At 37.3% G+C, this 19,601-nt stretch overlaps 2 protein-coding genes and 1 pseudogene across 3 annotated transcripts in view; 2 read left to right on the top strand and 1 right to left on the bottom strand.

The window, feature by feature from the left end:
- The first annotated feature begins 1,195 nt into the window (after nt 1–1,195).
- TRMT61B (tRNA methyltransferase 61B) lies at nt 1,196–18,084 on the top strand. Of its 2 annotated transcripts, none has more exons than XM_012788324.3 (7): nt 1,196–1,987; nt 5,413–5,515; nt 9,141–9,331; nt 15,848–15,939; nt 16,398–16,597; nt 17,342–17,419; nt 17,507–18,084. In XM_012788324.3, the coding sequence occupies exons 1-7, from the start codon at nt 1,274–1,276 to the stop codon at nt 17,548–17,550; spliced, it is 1,422 nt and encodes a 473-aa protein (XP_012643778.3). In that variant the 5' UTR covers nt 1,196–1,273; the 3' UTR covers nt 17,551–18,084. The 2 variants fall into 2 exon arrangements, with proteins under 2 accessions (XP_012643778.3, XP_012643777.3); XM_012788323.3 differs by having other exon boundaries at nt 16,398–16,624.
- LOC142870228 (uncharacterized) lies at nt 4,580–4,728 on the top strand (annotated as a pseudogene).
- SPDYA (speedy/RINGO cell cycle regulator family member A) overlaps nt 17,806–19,601 on the bottom strand; it is a 32,321-nt gene continuing 30,525 nt past the window's right edge. The window contains exon 7 of the mRNA XM_020288629.2: nt 17,806–17,897. Coding sequence (XP_020144218.1) covers nt 17,806–17,897 — 92 coding nt within the window. The remainder of the gene's footprint in view (nt 17,898–19,601) is intronic.

Raw genomic sequence — 19,601 nt, 5'->3', positions numbered from 1 at the left:
TCTTGGCCTCAAGTGATCCTCCTACCTCTACCTCCCCAAGTGCTCTGATTACAGGTGTGAGCTACCACACCCGGTGGTGATAAGAACTTTAAAAAAAACCCACCAAACCAAACCAAACCAAAAGTGAGACATGCTGTTGGGGTGGGAAAGAAAGCAGTTTCTTTATTTATGTTTAGTATTAAAATAGAGAAATCCTGTTGATGAAGTTTATGGCGGCTGATGTCCTAGAAAGTAAAGATTAGAAAGTATTAATTTATGTCTTAGAAAGTAATATTCATCAAATTTAAACCGAATTCATATTGAATTCATAGCCCTTTGAACATACTTCAACTTTATGTTCCATTGTACTGTTGACCAGTCCAAAGAGCATGAGCTGTCGGGCCAGATTGACCTAGATAGAAAACCCTGGCATGCCACTTGTCAGCTGTGGAATCTTGCCCAAATCATTTAATCTCTCTGGGTCAGTTTTCTTATGAGTAAAACGGAAATATTTATTTCTAACACAGAGCTGTTGTAAATTTAAATACGTATCAAACGTGCCTGATATTGCCAGACCCTCAATAAACTTTTGCCAAGTAAACTAATATTAAGCAAACAAGCTAGTGATAGCTAAAGTTAAATAACTTTGGACTCCAAAGATACCTTTTCCTATTTGAAGACGCTTCTATTTAGTTTTTGGGACGGTAAAACAGTTAACTAAATGTTATATTTTAATTACATAAAAAAAAATCTGTTACATAAGCGCACAGTGAATACGGTCGGTTTAATTGACCTTCCTGAACTCTCTGGGCCTGCGGTTGTGGGCTGGAAGGGAGTCACAGCCCTGTCAAAAAGGACTTGCTGGGGCTGGGGGAAGAAGGGCACGGTCGGCTGGGACAGGAGAGCGGGACAGCGGGTGGCACGTCCCACGCTGTCAAACGCATCTCGGGCCGGTTTTACTTATGCGTCTTGGGGATGGCCGGGTGACGTTCGTGCTCGAGACTGCTAGCAAGCTAAACCAGGGGCCTCCCACAGCGCCCTGACAAATTTTGTCTTGCTTAATCCTCCAGTCTCCAGGCGAGGCTGGCGGAGATTTGTCAGCGGCAAATTCTTTGCTCTGCGTATATATATCCCGAAGAGAAAACGGGCTCAGGCGCGCGAGCACGTCAAGCTCAGCCAACATCCAACAGTTACCCAACCACCACTCGCTGGCTCCTGCGCCCGGGCGGCTGCGTTAGGGCGTCGGACAGCGAGGCTACGTCACTCTCCTGCGACAGCGCCTGCGCGGGGCGCCATGCTGGCGGCAGGGAACAGTGCCTCTGTCTTGCTGGGGTTGGTGCGTCTCTGGAGGCGGCCAGGACTTGGAATCAATTCATTCCTGCGCGGCCTTGGGCAAGCGCCCTTCGTGGGAGCCCGGTCACTGTGTTGCGAGTCCTCGCCTAGGGGCGCGCGAAATGAAGAAAGAGAGCGCGAGGCGGCACAAAAGAAAGCTCCAAGAGCAGAGTCTTCCCCCTCTCTCCCTCTGCACATCCCGGGCCGTGGCACCAGATGTTTTTCGTCACTGGAAAGTCTCAGACTGCCGACGCCGCAGGAAGAGCCACCCTCTCAAGAGCTCAAGGACTCGAGCGGAGACCAGGGCCAGTCCGGTCCGGCACACTTGGGATCCGATGGTACCTCGCTGCCTGCTCTTGCCCGGTCCGCGACCAAAGTCGACGAGCTTCACGTCTCCCCTTGCTGCTCACTTTCCAGAGAGGGACCCTTTCAGCCTGGGGAGCTGATTTTAGCAGAGACTGGAAAGAGAGAAACACAAGTTAAAAAATTATTTAGGTTGAGCAATTCAGGTTACTTAAATAATAACTGGGGAGCAGTCCCGTTCAGCGAGATTGTGGGGAAGTTACCCGGCCAGATACTGAGGAGTTCCTCCGGTAAGCGCTTGATGCTGAGGAGGCCGACATTGGAAGACTATGTATTATTGATGAAAAGAGGGCCTGCCATAACATATCCAAAGGTAATGCGATGGGGTTTAGGTGTGTATTGGTTCCAGGAAGAGCAAAGATAGATGCAGTGCTGCTACAGGCCTGATAAATGTACTCAAAGCACATCTCATTTTTTTTTATTGTGCTCAGCTGTTTTTAAAAAACAGTACTTAGGACTTTTACGTATCTATCTCATGAAAATTGGCATATTGCTATTGCTAATTTTCGGAGGAAACAGCCAGATTTAATTTTAATTTGGGAGTTTTGATTCCTTATCTGTAAAATGAAGACAATGTCAGCTTACTATTAGAATGTTGTGAACTCACTAGGCACAAAATAAGTATATATGTTTGTTCCCCATTACTCTTCAGTTCGCAAGTTCAGCATTCAAGAGAATGTTGAACTTTTGGGGACGATTTTGTATTACTATTATGATAAAATTTCAGTCATATTTAATAAGGTGTTACTAGAGGTATATTATCAACAATAGATATATTACTATGCTTTAGGAAGAAAATAAAGTTTTGTTATTAAAACAGCTAACATTAACAGCTAACAAACTAAACAAATGAATATAACTTATTTATAAGTAAGTTAAACTGCCTAGTTTCAATCATATACTAATCATCCATTCCTAGTGGTTTATTTCAATCCTTAATCACAGTCCCAGTCCTTGAGTAGAATGTTCCTTTGTAACACAACTCCTCCTTTCCCCAAATGAGGGTTCATTCATTATTTATTCAGCAAGTAATTGTCTGCCTTCTGTATTCAAGGCACTATTTTATGGAGGCATAGTGTTGAAGGTATAGTGTTGAATGGCAGTCCTTGCTCTCAACATAAACCTTGTATTATAGAGGGGTGACAAAGGACAAAGAAGTAAATGAAAGAATACTGTCATTTCGTGTAGTGCTAAGTGCCGGGAAGACAAATAGCTTAACAATTTAACAATTACATTTGTTGGGGGAGAGGAATGCTTTATGTGAGGTGATTAGATCAGATCTCCTAGAAGGTACTGTGTTTCCCTGAAAATAAAACCTGCCCATAAAATAAGCCCTAGCAGGATTTCTAAGCATTTGCGCAATATAAGCCCTACCCCGAAAATAAGACCTAGTGATGGGCGTGGTTACTGCAGCTATCTGCACAACCTGTGCATTTCTTGGCGAGCTGTAAAGAAGAGAGGTTGGGGCCAATGGTTCTAAAGGAAATAGAGTCGCAAGAAATTCAGGATGGAATTCGGGGTTTGGAGAGTGATGATGTTCCAGAAGAAGACTTAACTATATTTGAATAAATGTAGATCGTTGTACTGTACTTAAAAAATATAACACATCCCCTGAAAATAAGCCCTAGGGTGTCTTCTTGAGGAAAAATAAATATAAGACCCTGTCTTATTTTTGGGGAAACATGGTACATAAGATAGGAAACCTAAATAAGAAAGAACCATCCTTGCAAAGATCTAGTAGCAGAATTGCTCTTTGGAAGGGAAGAGTATTGCAGAGTTCCTATTGTGGCTTAAATGGGTCAGGTGAAGGACCTGGTATGAGATGTGGTTGGAGAGAGTATTTTAGTCCATGTGTAGTAGGGGACCATTAGAAGGTTCTAAGTAGGAATCCAATCTGTATTTTAAAAGATCTACTCAGGGCCGGGCGTGGTGGCTCACGCCTGTAATCCTAGCTCTCTGGGAGGCCGAGGCGGGCGGATTGCTCGAGGTCAGGAGTTCGAAACCAGCCTGAGCAAGAGCGAGACCCCGTCTCTACTATAAATAGAAAGAAATTAATTGGCCAACTAATATATATATATATACAAAAAATTAGCCGGGCATGGTGGCGCATGCCTGTAGTCCCAGCTACTTGGGAGGCTGAGGCAGGAGGATTGCTTGAGCCAGGAGTTTGAGGTTGCTGTGAGCTAGGCTGACGCCATGGCACTCACTCTAGCCTGGGCAACAAAGTGAGACTCTGTCTCAAAAAAAAATAAATAAAATAAAAAAATAAAATAAAAGATCTACTCAGGGACTAAGAAAACCTTTCCCAGAGGCTTTAGGCTAGTGGGGATATCATAAATTCTTGTTGGAAACTTACTGTGTTTTTTAAAACTACATCACTTCTCTTTCCTCTTTTGACTGTTCCAACCTAGTCATAATAAAAGACTTTTGTAATTTTATCTTGTTTCCCTATGTCTGTTTTCTCCCCACTAGACAAATAAGATTAATTATAAAGTTATAAAGATATATCTTTAGGGCACTTTCTTCCTTTCCGTTTGTCACAGATAAAAGTCACAGCATTCCACTGTAAGGAAAAATTTAAATACTGGACTTGGTAGATGTTGACTTCTCTTTTTAACTTCCAAGTAGTGGCTGCAGATGATTCGACTTAAACCTTTACATCTTTGAAATGTTTAAGGGAGTACCTTAACTGGTTTTTTTTTTTTTTTTAAGCATCCTCCAATGGTGACCATTAAGGTCATTGTTTTATATATATATTTTTTATTTCGGCATTTTATGGGGGTACAGATTTTAAGGTTTCAATAAATGCCCTTTCCCCCCTCCCCTCATCTTAACTGGTTTTTAAAAACTGATCTCCCTGTTAGGATTACATAGTTTCACATTAATATTAAAAATAGGTCTGTGTATGACTTCTCAGCCTTTTGGCTAAGAGTAAGTGTAGTATCTGTTCTTATCAGTTTAATATCTTATACATCCATTAAAATTTTTTTAAGAAAGAAAAAAGATTATATCTGTGGGAACAATTTTAAAATAACTTCCTAACAGATACTGGGAAATGTCAAAATTTCACATTGGTCAATACTAAGCACTTTTAGGGTTGGAATAAAAGTATAAATGGCAACAATCCTCATATTTTCTAATTAATCCTTTCGGACTTGCATGCTTTTAACAGTTATATAAGGACAGTTGGGTAGTAGAAATTGTTGCCACTTGATAAAAACTGAAGTGTAGTTCAATTATTAAAACCTTAGGGCGGGGCGCTGTGGCTCACTCCTGTAATCCTAGCACTCTGGGAGGCTGAGGTGGGTGGATCGTTGGAGGTCAGGAATTTGAAACCAGCCTGAGCAAGAGCGAGACCCTGTCTCTACTATAAATAGAAAGAAATTAATTGGCCAACTAATATATATAGAAAAAATTAGCTGGGCATGGTGGTGCATGCCTGTAGTCCCAGCTACTCAGGAGGCTGAGGCAGGAGGACCACCTGAGCCTGGGAGTTTGAGGTTGCTGTGAGCTAGGCTGGCACTCTAGCCTGGGCAACAAAGTGAGACTCTGTCTCAAAAAAAGAAAAGAAAAGAAAAAACAAAAATTTTAAAAAAGGAAAAAAAAATTTTACAAATATAAACACCCTGTAGACAGGGCCAAAGTCTAATCCTTTTTTCTCTCCCTTCTCCATGTCCAACAATGTAAAATAAGAGTAGGTGATTAGCCTGAGTCACCCATACTGTGTTTCAATCATAGGACATGAATATGATACTGTTGATGATGAATATCAGCCCAGGTGATACTGTTTTGGAAGCTGGCTCAGGCTCTGGTGGAATGAGCTTATTTTTATCCAAAGCAGGTAAGAGATTGGGTTAAGTGAGATGGATCTCCATGATAAAACATTCAATTTGTTAATAATAGAAAGTTAAAAGAAATAAAGATATATGGGAAAATATATAACTGTGATAGAAAGCATTCTTCTCAAAACAAATATAAGCAACTATTTTTCTTTCCATTTTGTACATTTATTCCAGTCACTCTCTTTCTAACCCTTTCTCCATTTTCATTGCTTTCTTTTGTTCCCTCCATGTTCTCTAATGCTTCTCCCTTTTTTCTTTAAGTCTGCATTTTATCGGAGCATAACATAGCTGCAGAAAAGTGTATAGATCATAAGTGTATACCTCAATGAATTTTTATGTAATGACCACATTCGTGTAGTTATTACCCAGGTCAAGCCAGGGAATATTTTGCACCCCTCTGTCTTTCCCTTCCCAGTCTCTGTCCTCCCCCAAAGTGACCACTGTTCTGATTTTTATCACCAGTGATCAGTTTTACCTATTTTGAATCTTATATAATGGAATCATAGAGTAGGTACTCTTTTATATCTGGCTACTTTCATTCATCATTATGTTTGTGAGATTCAGCCATTCCATATAGCAGTAGTTCTTTCATTTTAGTTGCTGCATAATACTCTATTTTATATATAAATCATAATTTATCCATTCTAATGTTAATGGGAATTTGAGTTGAGTATTATTAATAGTGTTGCTCTGAGTCTTCTTGTACTTGTGTTTTGGTGCACATATGTACATGTTATTATTGAGTAATAGTGCCAGCATGAGAGAATATAGGAAGAGGAGGGGTGTCAGCTGCTGAAGAAGAATTATATCCTGTTAGTGCCAAAGGAGTGTGGGTGGTGTTCATAAACAAATTAATCATAATACAGAACTATTAAGTAAAAGCTAGATCATGAATAATTTTCTTTCAGAAAGCCTCTAAGAAATTTCAATTGGTAAAAGGATTACTTGAAGCTAGGTACCTGATCAAAACTGAAAAGTTATATATTAAATGTAATTTTTAAAATTTTTCTACATTTTATTTCTGGTTACTTTTATCTTACTTGATTGGTGCCCCCTTTGACTACTCAGTTTCTCTGAGTGTCAAGGTTACTTTGGCTGTTCGGACTGTGCAGTGTTCCTTTCCCTACCTCATAATAGGCTGTTGAACACTCATAGTACACTCTTAGGATAGATTTTGTAAAGATTACAGATGGAAATACACTGAAATTAAACTTGTACCTTCCCTTTTTTTTTTTTTTTTTTTGAGACAGAGTCTCACTCTGTTGCCCAGGCTAGAGTGCTGTGGCATCAGACTAGCTCACTGCAACCTCTAATTCCTGAGCTCAAGGGGTCCTCCTGCCTCAGCCTCCCAAGTAGCTGGAACAACAGGCATGTGCCACCACGCCAGGCTAATTTTTTCTATTTTCAATTGTTCGGTTAATTTCTATTTTTAGTAGAGAAGGGGTCTGACTCTTGCTCAGGCTGGTCTTGAACTCCTGACCTCAAGTGATCCTCCCACCTCAGCTTCCCAGAGTGCTAAAATTACAGGTGTGAGCCACCATGCCCGGCCCTACCTTTTGTTCTTTGACCCAATGTTATCACATATGAACTTAATCCAGATTATACTAAGACAGTAAATTCATTCTGGGCTCCTCAAATCTTTTGTTTGACTCTTTTTCTATACATAGTTAAAGATTGTTATTTCTTTATAATCTATGACAAATTCCTAAATATGTGCTTTCATTTGACAAAATAGATTTATAAAAATTTGTGAGAAAGAAATGCATGTTTCTAAAATATATAGTATCAGAGGAGTGTCATGGCATGAAAAATCCCAAACCCTTAGTGTTCAATAATTATTATTATTTTTAGACAAAGTTTTACTTTGTCATCCAGGCTAGAGTGAGTGCTGTGGTGTCAGCCTAGCTCACAGCAACCTCAAACTCTTGGACTCAAGCGATCCTACTGCCTCAGCCTCCTGAGTAGCTGGGACTACAGGCATGTGCCACCATGCCTGGCTAATTTTTTCTATATATATCAGTTGGCCAATTAATTTCTTTCTATTTATAGTAGAGACGGGGTCTCACTCTTGCTCAGGCTGGTTTAGAACTCCTGACCTCGAGCAATCCACCTGCCTCGGCCTCCCAGAGTGCTAGTATTACAGGTGTGAGCCACCGCAGTCGGCCATCAATAAATTATTGCTATTTTCCTATGTAATGGATATCATTTGTCTCCATAATTTTCTTTTCCAGTTGTTTACCTTATGTTGCTATTAACATTAATTTTTATCCCCTGAGAATGTGATGACTTGTAGCTGAAGTTACATTTCAAAAGACATCCTGGAATTGAAGCATTTCACTAGTAAACTATAGACTGATTAATCTGGGATAACCTCCAAATGGTATCAAATCACCTAAGATAGAGCTGGGTAGAAAGTGAATTGCCTTAAGTTAAAATGTAGTACTCTTCTCTGGAGTTGCAGTATTACTAAATGGTTTGACAATTCTTCAGACACACAAAATACAAATACAATTTTAAATATATGAAAGGCTCAACCTTATTCATAATTAAAAAAATGCAAGTCAAAATTATAATCATAGGCCGGGTGTGGTGGCTCACGCCTGTAATCCTAGCACTCTGGGAGGCTGAGGCGGCGGATCACTCGAGGTCAGGAGTTTGAAACCAACCTGAGCGAGACCCTGTCTCTACCAAAAAAAGAAATTAATTGACCAACTAAAAATATATATACAAAAAATTAGCCAGGCATGGTGGCACATGCCTGTAGTCCCAGCTACTCAGGAGGCTGAGGCAGTAGGATCGCTTGAGCCCAGGAAATTGAGGTTGCTGTGAGCTAGGCTGACACCACGGCACTCTAGCCTGGGCAACAAAGTGAGACTCTGTCTCAAAACAAAAAAAAACAAAAACTATAATCATAAACTTAATTCACTTTTTAGATTGACATAGATAAAAAGTTTGATAATACTCTTGGGGAGAGTATGGAGAAATGGGCACTTTAATATGTTATTGGTAGATGTATAAATTGGTACTACTTGTTTGGAGGACAGTTTGTTAACATTTTTCAAAATAAAAAATTCACGTACCCCTTAAGCCAGCAATTTCACTTTTAGGACTTTATCCTATAGAGATATACTGGCTCATATTACAAAGACTTAGACACAAGAATTTCCATTGCAGTATTATTGTATTAGGACATGACTAAGAAACAAGCGAAATGCTCATCAGTAGATAACTGAGTAAACAAACTATGGCATAGACATACAGTGGAATATAGTAGCTGTTCAAAAGAATGCAATTAAAAATGCAGTATGTCTATAATCTCTGAAATGACATTAATAAGTAAGAAGTATGGTATGGGACGATGTGTATGATACACCTCAATGTGTATTAAATACAGAGAGATACTTGCATGCTAGCATAGGCAGTGACCATCATGGGAAGAGTAAATAACTGGAAATATGGTAGCCTCTAAAGAGGGAGGTTAATTAGGCATCATAGATGGAGAAAGACCGTTCTAACTTTGAACTATTTTTGAATTATTTTTTCATATACACATAATACCTTTGGAAACTAAATTTTGACACTAATGAACTGATTAATATTATGAAATATTATTTTCTACTTAAGTTGGATCACAAGGACGAGTCATAAGTTTTGAAATACGAAAAGACCACCATGATCTGGCTAAAAAGAATTACAAATGCTGGCGTGATTCATGGAAGTTAAGTCATGTAGAAGAGTGGCCTGACAATGTGGATTTTATTCATAAGGATATTTCAGAAGCAACTGAAGACATAAAATCTTTAACATTTGATGCAGTAAGTTTTCTAAAGTGGGTCCTATTTTATTACTTTTGAGTACAAGGAAAATAAGGATCAGGCTTCTTTTGTATGGGCAAGGGTCTTCCTTTATTATTTGCACAATTTCTGTCTCTAAGGGTAGAAAGAATATTTTCCTTTAGTGCCCTTTAATGTCATGGTGGGCTTTGGGGCAGAGAGACATGCTGAGTCAGGCACTAAAGTTGTCAGTGAATGTGGGATAGTGACCAAAGACCTGTAATTGAGCATCAGGAGCCTCAACATTTCAGGATAAAGGAATAATTTAGAAACAGCATTGGGAGCATGCTTAGCCCAGTGTCTAACCAGACTTTTGAGATTTGAGGGAATAAGTCATCTCCATTTGAGAGAGAGTAGGCAAGAGGCATGTTTAGTCAGTTAAAGTTGGGATGTAGAGAGGAGTGTGTTCATGAAAGATGTTGAGAATAGAGGCATTTATCATGAACAGAGCTCCAGAAAGTAGAGTGGAAGAGTAGCAGTAGGAGGCTAAGTTAGGGAGAAGAGGCAGACAGTATAAAGGTAAAAGATAGATGACAAGAGGATATTTTAAGCTGTGACCAAGAATGGGGAAGGTATGGGACATGGAGGTATTATCTGGCTTCACAATTTCAGAATTCCAGTATAAGTTGCCTTATTCTTGGTGATGCCACTTAACAGTTCATAGATTGACACTCTAGACTGGGGCCTTGGTAAGGAGTCTTCCTTGCTTTCCTTAATTGGCTGCTGGAAGGTTGGATTATTTTGGTGAGGAATGAAGCAAAGTTCAAAGAGAAAAGAAAATGATTTTTATTATCTCTAATATAACTAAAGTCTATAGTTGTGGCACAGCTTACTATACACAAAGACTACAGTTCTTTTTTCTTATCTTTGTTTGGCTTGCACATTATAGCTCAGTAAGAAGGAAAAGGCTCTACTTAGGCCATCCATAGGAATGTGAAAAATACCTGGGAGATTAAGTGGTCATCACAATTTTGCTTGATGAGCATGAAACACAACAAAGGGTTTTAATGATGTTGTTGAAGCTTTGTAGAAACCTGCTGAACCATCCCTGATCTAAAAAGAATACTCCTAAAAAAAATAAATAAATAAAAAGAATACTCCTTATTAGATTCATTCGGTTGAATCTCTCTTGAATGATTGTGCCAGATGAATACTCAGTATGAGAGAATATAGAAGGAGAAGCAATGTCAGCTGCTGGAGAAGAGTTATTTAATATATACCGATAGGGCCAAAAATTATAGTTGGTGTTGATAAACAAGTTATAATACAGAACAATTAAGTAAAAACTAGATCATGAAGAATTTTCATAAGAAAGTCTCTAAAAATTGTCCATTGGTAAGAGTACTGCTTAAAGGTAGGTGCCTGATCAGAAATCAAAAGGTTTATATATAAATATAAATTTCTTTTCATGTCCCCACCATTTTTTCCTCTGGTTACTGTTATCCTAGTTGATTATTGCTCCCTTTGACTACTTAATTCCTCTCCTAGCTGCCTTCTCACCTCCTGGGTATCCCCTCTTTTAATCCAGTCCCCTCATCTCTAGATTAATCTTCTTAAAATATATTTCTGGTACTTTCATTCTCTTGCTGAAAAGCCAATCAGGAGCTTTTTATTCAAAGACTTTGGTTTCCAGAATCTGATCTCAACCTTCCTTTCTACTCTAGTCCTTTGTGTAACTTGCCTATATTCCTGTAAATTAATAAGAAAGGTGTTAAACCACAAAGGCAGAGAGAATAGAAAAAGAGACAATACCTTATAAAAGAGTTTTAAAATGTTTAACAAATTATGGAAACAGCTCAACTATCAGAAGGGAATGGACATAATGGAATAGTGACAATAAATGTACTATGTCTGCATCAATAATTCTCAAAGACATTATGCTTAGTGAAAAAAGCATTATAAAAGAATATGTGGAATGGTCATATAACATTTACAGCTACACAACATGTATTGGTTGTACCTATATATATGTAGAAGTATAAAAATTATTTGGGAGTGTTACCAACTTCAGGACAGTGACTATGAGGAGAGAAAAGGAAGGGAAAGGACTAGAAATAGGAAATAAGTTTTGGAGTCCATTTATCCTGATTCACTGCTGGGTTCTGTAATAGTCAGTGTGACCTTGGGTAAGTAGCTTAATCTTTGCATGCTTCTGTCACCTCACGTGTTAAACAGGAATAATAGTAGTACTTATTTCATTGAGTCGTTGAGGACTAAATGAGAGAATTTCTATAAAGTGCATAGAATAGTTCCTGGTACATAGTAAGCATGAAATAAATGATAGTTATGATTTCTATTAAGATTTCCCTCCTTTCTCCTTTTCTCCACCTGTTTAAATTCTAGTCTCCCTTCAGAACTTAGATCAAAGGTCATCTCCTGCATGGAATATTTCTTAATAATTTATCTGGAGGATTACCACCTTCCTTTGAATTACTGAACCACTTTGTTTATTGATTCAACAAGCATTTATTAAGGACCTGCCATGTGCCATATACTATGCTAAGACAAAAATGAATTATACATTCAAAAGAGCTTTCAATCTAGAAGAAAAAAATAGACATTAAAACAATTAGTAGAAAGACTCAGAAGTGTAAAACACTATGGCTGTAGAATTGAGTACAATGAGAAAAGGCCGCAAATGTAGCCATGAGGGGTTAGATAATGAAGAATGTGTGTAAGCTAGAGAGTATGGACATTATCTTGTAGATAATGGAAAACTATTGATGAACTTTTAAGTAGGAGAGTAGACTGTCCAGATTTCTATTTGAAAATAATTCAGGTGGAAGGATGGAGGCTGGGGATCTATGCAGAAAACCATTGAAATATTTCAACAACATATGATGAGGTCTTAACCTAGGATAATATCAGTAGGATTAATTTTTTTTTTTTTTTTTGAGACAGGGTCTCACTTTGTTACTCAGGCTAGAGTGAGTGCCGTGGCGTCAGCCTAGCTCACAGCAACCTCAAACTCCTGGGCTCAAGCGATTCTGCTGCCTCAGCCTCCCGAGTAGCTGGGACTACAGGCATGCACCACCATGCCCGGCTAATTTTTTCTATATATATTAGTTGGCCAATTAATTTCTTTCTGTTTATAGTAGAGACGGGGTCTCACTCTTGCTCAGGTTGGTTTCGAACTCCTGAGCTCAAATGATCCACCCGCCTTGGCCTCCCAGAGAGCTAGGATTACAGGCGTGAGCCATGGCGCCCGGCCAGTAGGATTAATTTGAGAAACACTTAAGAGGTAGATTTGTGGGACTTTAATTCAAATGGAAGCATTAAAATCCCACAGATTCTAAAAAGAGAATTCAGAATAAAGAAAATGATGGCTCTTTGACTAGCCTTTATTAAAAAATAAGAAAGGAAGAGAAAATGATGACTTTAAGTTCTGGTTTTAGTAACTGGATGAGTGGTAATGCTGTTAACTGAGAATAGAGTATTCAAGAGGATTAGCAGATTTCTTGGTTATTTGATTTTGGTCCTGGTTAACAACATTGCAAAACTACAGTCTAATAACCCATTTTTGTCCATTTGTTGGTGCTTTGTTTCAGTCATTAAAATACCTACTTGGATATTGAATAGGCATCTTAAACACAGGTCCAAACCTGAATTCTTTTCCTCAAGCTTGCTCCTTCTATGGTGTTCATCATTTTCCTCATAGATGACATCTCCATTCTTCCAGTGGCTTAGGCTAAAATCTTTGGATTCAACCTTGACTCCTCTCTTTTTCTCACATCTCATCTCACAGCCAATCCTAATTCTAAGTGGTTTTACCTTCAAAATACATACCACATCTCTCTCACCACACCCACTGCTGTTTGCTATAAGCCACTGCCACTGTCATCCTTCCTTGTATTCTCACAGTCTTTTCTGCATATAGATTTAAAAAATAAGTCAGGGTATACTTAATGCCACTAAATTGCATATTTAGAATGATTATTTCTTTTTTTTTTTTTTTTTTTTTTTTTTTTTTTTGAGACAGAGTCTCGCTTTGTTGCCTAGGCTAGAGTGAGTGCCATGGCGTCAGCCTAGCTCACAGCAACCTCAATCTCCTGGCTCAAGCAATCCTTCTGCCTCAGCCTCCCGAGTAGCTGGGACTACAGGCATGCGCCACCATGCCCGGCTAAATTTTTTTTATATATATATATATTAGTTGGCCAATTAATTTCTTTCTATTTTTATAGTAGAGACGGGGTCTCGCTCTTGTTCAGGCTGGTTTCGAACTCCTGACCTCGAGCAATCCGCCTGCCTCGGCCTCCCAGAGAGCTAGGATTACAGGCGTGAGCCACCACACCCGGCCTAGAATGATTAAAATGATAAATTTTATGTTTATTTTACCACACACGAAATAGTTTTTAAAAAGGGTCAAGTCATGTCATTCTCTATAAACTCTCCAGTGGCTTTTTTCTCTGAGTGAAGCTAAGTCCTACAAGAATCTACATAATCTCTTCCTCCCCCATCCTCACCCACCACCTTAGACCTTATCTCTTACCACTTTCCCCCCTTTTGTCCCCACTAGGGTGATGGTGGCCACTTCAGACTCCCCAATTAGCCTACTGCCTCAGAGCATTTGTTTGTATTTGCTTTTCTCTCTATCTGGAGCATACTTCCTCCCTAAATTTCTATACGGTCAGCTTAATCATCTTATTCAGGTTTCTTCACTGACCAGCCTGTGTATAAACTGGCACCTCCTTTCCCTACCCTGTCATTCTCTATCCCTCTTATTCTGCTTTATAATTCTATAGCTATTTATGTCACTCATCACCCTCTGTCCTATATATTTATTTATTCATTGGCTTTTTATTTAATGTCTATCCCTTCCTAAAAATGTAAGTTTCCATGAAACAAAATAGAATATAAATTCCCATTATATCCTTTCCACTTAGCAGAATGCTTGGCATGCAGACCTTGCTTAATAAATATTTGGTGAATAAATTAATAATGAATGTTATCCCTTGACTCATTAATAGTGTTTTTTAAAAACATATAAACAATAGAATATTTTATCATTTAGTAAACAGTTCTGCCAATAACTCTAAGCTTTCTGGAGTTATCTAACAATAAGTGTTACTTTATTTTCTGGTTTGATCAGATCTATTTTTTGTTTTTAATTAATATTTTATTTGAAAATTTCAGTCATTCATTTACACTTTGTACTTATTTGGCATCTTTTGTGAATATTTCCCTATATTCTGAATTGAAAGAATAATAAAGAGGAAATAAGGGACATGATTCTTATATTTTAGATCTCTAAGATTAATATTCAGAACTTTTCTTCTGAACATAAAAAATTAAACATATTTGAAATAATGTGAATTTCTATTGCCAAAGCTTAACTAAAGTATTTAAATTTATACATTTTGGCAATAGAAATTCACATTATCGTAGGCCGGGCGTGGTGGCTCACGCCTGTAATCCTAGCACTCTGGGAGGCTGAGGCGGGAGGGTCGCTCAAGGTCAGGAGTTCGAAACCAACCTGAGCAAAAGCCAACCTGAGCAACAGCGAGACCCCCATCTCTACTAAAAGAAATTACAAAGAAATTAATTGGCCAACTAAAAATACATAGAAAAAATTAGCTGGGCGTGGTGGCGCATGCCTGTAGTTCTAGCTACTCGGGAGGCTGAAGCAGAAGGATTGCTTGAGCCCAAGAGCTTGAGCTAGGCTGATGCCACAATATTCTAGCCCAGGCAACAAAGTGAGACTGTCTCAAAAAAAAAAAAAAAAGGCCGGGTGTGGTGGCTCACGCCTGTAATCCTAGCTCTCTGGGAGGCCGAGGCGGGCGGATTGCTCGAGGTCAGGAGTTCGAAACCAGCCTGAGCAAGAGCGAGACCCCGTCTCTACTATAAATAGAAAGAAATTAATTGGCCAACTAATATATACAAAAAATTAGCCGGGCATGGTGGCGAATGCCTGTAGTCCCAGCTACTTGGGAGGCTGAGGCAGGAGGATTGCTTGAGCCAGGAGTTTGAGGTTGCTGTGAGCTAGGCTGACGCCACGGCACTCACTCTAGCCTGGGCAACAAAGCGAGACTCTGTCTCAAAAAAAAAAAAAAAATTAGAAATTCACATTATCGCAAGTATTTTAATTTTTTTATGTTGTAATGGTACATTTTGCATTTGGTAATATTGACAATACAGGAATCTTTCTTTGCTGTATGCATATACACATACATAGCTGAAGGATTTCTGTGTTAACATTGCTAAGTGAAAGACATACCATTGTGATTTTTATATTATCAGCAAGTACTATGACAAACTGTATAATAGTAAACATAACCTTTGGGGAGCAATAAAATGACGGTTAATAGTACTGTATTTTAAAAATGAAATACTTTAATTGGGTAATTTTGCTTTTCCAAAGTGTGTCATTACAGTAAGAAAAGAAAACCTTTCCTAGCATGTTGCATCATTAAAAAAAAAAAAAAAAAAAAAAGAAAAGAAAACCTGTGCTTTATTTAAACAGAATCAGACTGATTCTGTTCTCTTTCCCCTCCTCCACAGGTAGCTTTGGATATGTTAAATCCCCAGGTTGCTTTGCCTGTTTTATATCCAAATCTTAAACAGGGTGGAATATGTGCCGTATATTTAGCAAAGTGAGTAATGGGGCTGTTTTTCTTTGTAATGTGATTTTTAAATACACTTTTATTTTGCCTAAGTACCAAACTAAAATGTTCATTTTATAACTGAGTAAGGTGTATATGTCATCTTGTAAAAGTGTTATAAAATGACACGTGTCCCAAATTCATTTATGTTGCTGTTTAAATTATCCTTTACATAAATATTAATCTAAGGTGCATATTTCTTCTCACAATTTGGAAGAAAAGTTTTTAAAGCGTAATGTGAACAGTAATGTTCAATTATGGTGTCTGTATTATTTTATTTAGTTTTTCTGTGAAGTTACTTATTATGTGCCCTAACCTCAATTTTCAATTCCTGCCTCCTTGATTTAACTATAGCATTTAAATTTGGGTAAGAGGTATAGTGAACTTAAAATAAATACAAAGTTATTATTTAATAGGAATGTAAAGTAGATTTTTCACTTTTCTGAAAGCATCACACAGGTTATTGAACTTTTAGATGGAATTCGCATCTGTGAACTTGCTCTTTCATGTGAAAAGATAAGCGAAGTCATCATCAGAGATTGGTTAGTTTGCCTCGCAAAACAGAAAAATGGAATTTTACCTCAAAAAGTAGAACCTGAAATCAACACAGATTTACAATTACATTCTCAAAAGAAACTTGGAGTTGAAGGTGAGATGTTTCAAGAGGATGATTGTGGTGAGCTTTAATTTTACTTTATGCATGTGTGTGCAATAATAAATAGAGAATGGGTTCCTGAGTGTATTGACCAAGAGATTATAAAAATATTCATTAGGAATTTTCTTTTTCTTGTAGAAATTGAAATGTGGTATTTATTCTGTTAAATTAAAATGTATAAAGGACAGAATAATAACTTTTCCTGATTTTTATGTATTACTAGTACCTTTGAAGAATTGAGCTTCTTATATAATGTTCATATTTCACTTGTCATAAGGAGCTTTGTTTGTGAAATAATTTAAATATACTAAGGAATGTTTTAAATTTAGATCAGTGATTATTACTGAAGAGAATGAATTTAATAGGACCTGATATGCAAATAGCTAATATTCCAAAAAGCAACTTCTAAGATGCTGCTGGAGTTCTTTAAAGAACTAAGTTTAGGTCCTTGTTGTATGTACACATTATTTAGGCCATGGACAAGTTTTCAGAAATCCACTGATTTATGATACAGAATTATCCATTTGGTTATAAAGCCATATAGAAGTTTATCATGTAATCATTGACAAATTGTTTTTGTGCAATAACTGGCAAAGTAATTTTAAAACAAATGCTAGAAAAAAGAACTGAGAAAAAAATGTATACAATAAAGGGAGAGTAATTTATATTTCAAAAATGTTTTGAACAAATTATAAAGTACTTTATGTAGCTTATAGTGCATATTTTGTTTTACAACAGAAGAATCACATTCTGATTTTCCATATGGATCATTTCCCTATATTGCTAGACCTACACACTGCCAAACTGGTCATACAGGTGAGTAATGTTTTCAGACCATATTAAGTGGTATTTTTTTTTCTTCTAATTAATGTAATAATGTACTTTTTTCTTCTCTTAAATTAGCTTTTCTTGTCAAATTGAGGAAGGTCAAATCGCAATTTAACTGAGTACCCCAGATGACAGCAACTGATTTGAAGATGGAAAAATTTCAAAACAGAACTTTGTATTGCAAATCACTATTTCATAGATTGGTATCTTTACCTATTACTATGATTTGTATAACTTTTACATATAATTTTGAAAAATAACAAAAGCTAAAATGTGTAACATTGTAAAACTGCTTAAATGTCCATTTTAACACGTCTTGCAGTTAATTTGACATTTTGTAGTTAATGATTCCAAGTTGCTTTAGTTGAGCCATCTCATTCTTCACTTCCTGTAAACCACTCCATGGATTTGTCTTTCTTCATGAAATTAGTATTATTTCCTTTGTTTGATTGATGGTCATTGGCTACTGAAACAAAATATGCATTTTAAGATAAATTTAATGTATTTGTATATTTTAAATACCTCTTGTAATGGCTTGGATGTATCTTAAAAAATAATAAAGAAATCTGGGTTATAGTAAATAATAGGGTGAAAACTCATAGAGTGATATAATAACCTTAAAAACTATAACAAAAGGTGTATCAGTTCTTGAATCTCTTTTCTCTCTCAGCATCTTTTAAACTAGCTTGAGGCCGGGCGCTGTGGCTCACGCCTGTAATCCTAGCTCTTGGGAGGCCGAGGCGGGCGGATTGCTCAAGGTCAGGAGTTCAAAACCAGCCTGAGCGAGACCCCGTCTCTACTATAAATAGAAAGAAATTAATTGGCCAACTGATATATATATAAAATTAGCCGGGCATGGTGGCGCATGCCTGTAGTCCCAGCTACCCGGGAGGCTGAGGCAGAAGGATCACTCGAGCCCAGGAGTTTGAGGTTGCTGTGAGCTAGGCTGACGCCACGGCACTCACTCTAGCCCGGGCAACAAAGTGAGACTCTGTCTCAAAAAAAAAAAAAAAAAAAAAAAAAAACTAGCTTGAAAGAACATCAGAATTGTTCAGTGTTGTTACATTAATCAAATATTTGGGGAAATACACTTTAGAAACATGAATTAATTAGGTATAGGGCTTATTATTATTCATAGACACCAGTCATTTAGCACTTACCACTACATACCATATATTTTTTTTCAGAGCTTTATATTTGTTTTTCATTTAATATGTGCAGCTTATATTTAAGCTTATCCACATTTTACAAATAAATAGCAGATTAGAGTCGTTAGGTTTTTGTTTAAATATATATGTTTTATAGGTCTTAAAGTAGTAATGCCTGGGAATGTAAGTTCTCCTATTTCTAGATTTCTCTCTTAAGCTAGAACTATTTAAAATTATGTACATATACATAAAAATTTTTAATAACATTGTATAGAATGTGGAAAATTTCAACCTAAAATCTCTGCCTTTATAGAGTTTACAATGTATGGTAGAGCTAGACATTAAATAATAACACAAATTTAAAACTAAAATTGTTATAAGTGCTCCAAAGAAGTACAGGGTCCTGTGAGTAACCATAATAGGGGTTTTGCTCTAACAAGTGACAATTAAGCTGAGACCTGAATGGTAAGTAGTAATTAACTACAGCAGGGAAAATGAGAACCAAAAAGTGATGCTGGGGTTGAATGAAAAAGACTGGAAAGATAGATGGGGTCAGGCCATGTAGGATCTTAAAGGCCTGTTAAAGAGTTTGTCTATTCTAAGAAAAGTGGGATGCCATTGAAGAATTTAGATAATGGGTAACATGGCTAGATTTGTATTTTGAAGAAAATCACTCTGGCTGCATTTGGAGAACTGATTGAATCAGTAGCAGAGTATTCTGGTATAATTCTGTATGATAACTATCTGAAAATGTACATAATAATAATGCTTTTATGGCTTTCATAACATTTCAGATACAGTCATATATTGCTTAACAACAGGAATACATTCTGAGAAATGCCTTGTGGGGTGACTTCATTGTTGTACAAATGTCATAGTGTACTTACACAAATCTAGATAGTATAGCCTACTACATACCTAGGCTATATGACATGGCTTATTGCTCCTAGGCTACAGACTAGTACAGCATGTTACTGTATTTGCGTATCTAAACATAGAAAAGGTAATGTGTTACATTATGG

This window comes from Microcebus murinus, chromosome 3, assembly GCF_040939455.1.
Source record: "Microcebus murinus isolate Inina chromosome 3, M.murinus_Inina_mat1.0, whole genome shotgun sequence".
Classification (NCBI taxonomy): Eukaryota; Metazoa; Chordata; class Mammalia; order Primates; family Cheirogaleidae; genus Microcebus; species Microcebus murinus.
Note: the sequence above shows the minus strand (reverse complement) of the source record. Positions and strands in the feature narration are given on the sequence as shown.

What these genes read in the sequence shown, in the direction of transcription:
- TRMT61B (XM_012788323.3), top strand. Translation starts at nt 1,274, where the DNA reads ATGCTGGCGGCAGGGAACAGTGCCTCTGTCTTGCTGGGGTTGGTGCGT. An exon ending in CTGCCATAACATATCCAAAG is followed by an intron (nt 1,988 to 5,412) that starts GTAATGCGATGG and finishes TTTCAATCATAG; the next exon opens with GACATGAATATGATACTGTT. An exon ending in GTTTCAAGAGGATGATTGTG is followed by an intron (nt 16,625 to 17,341) that starts GTGAGCTTTAAT and finishes GTTTTACAACAG; the next exon opens with AAGAATCACATTCTGATTTT.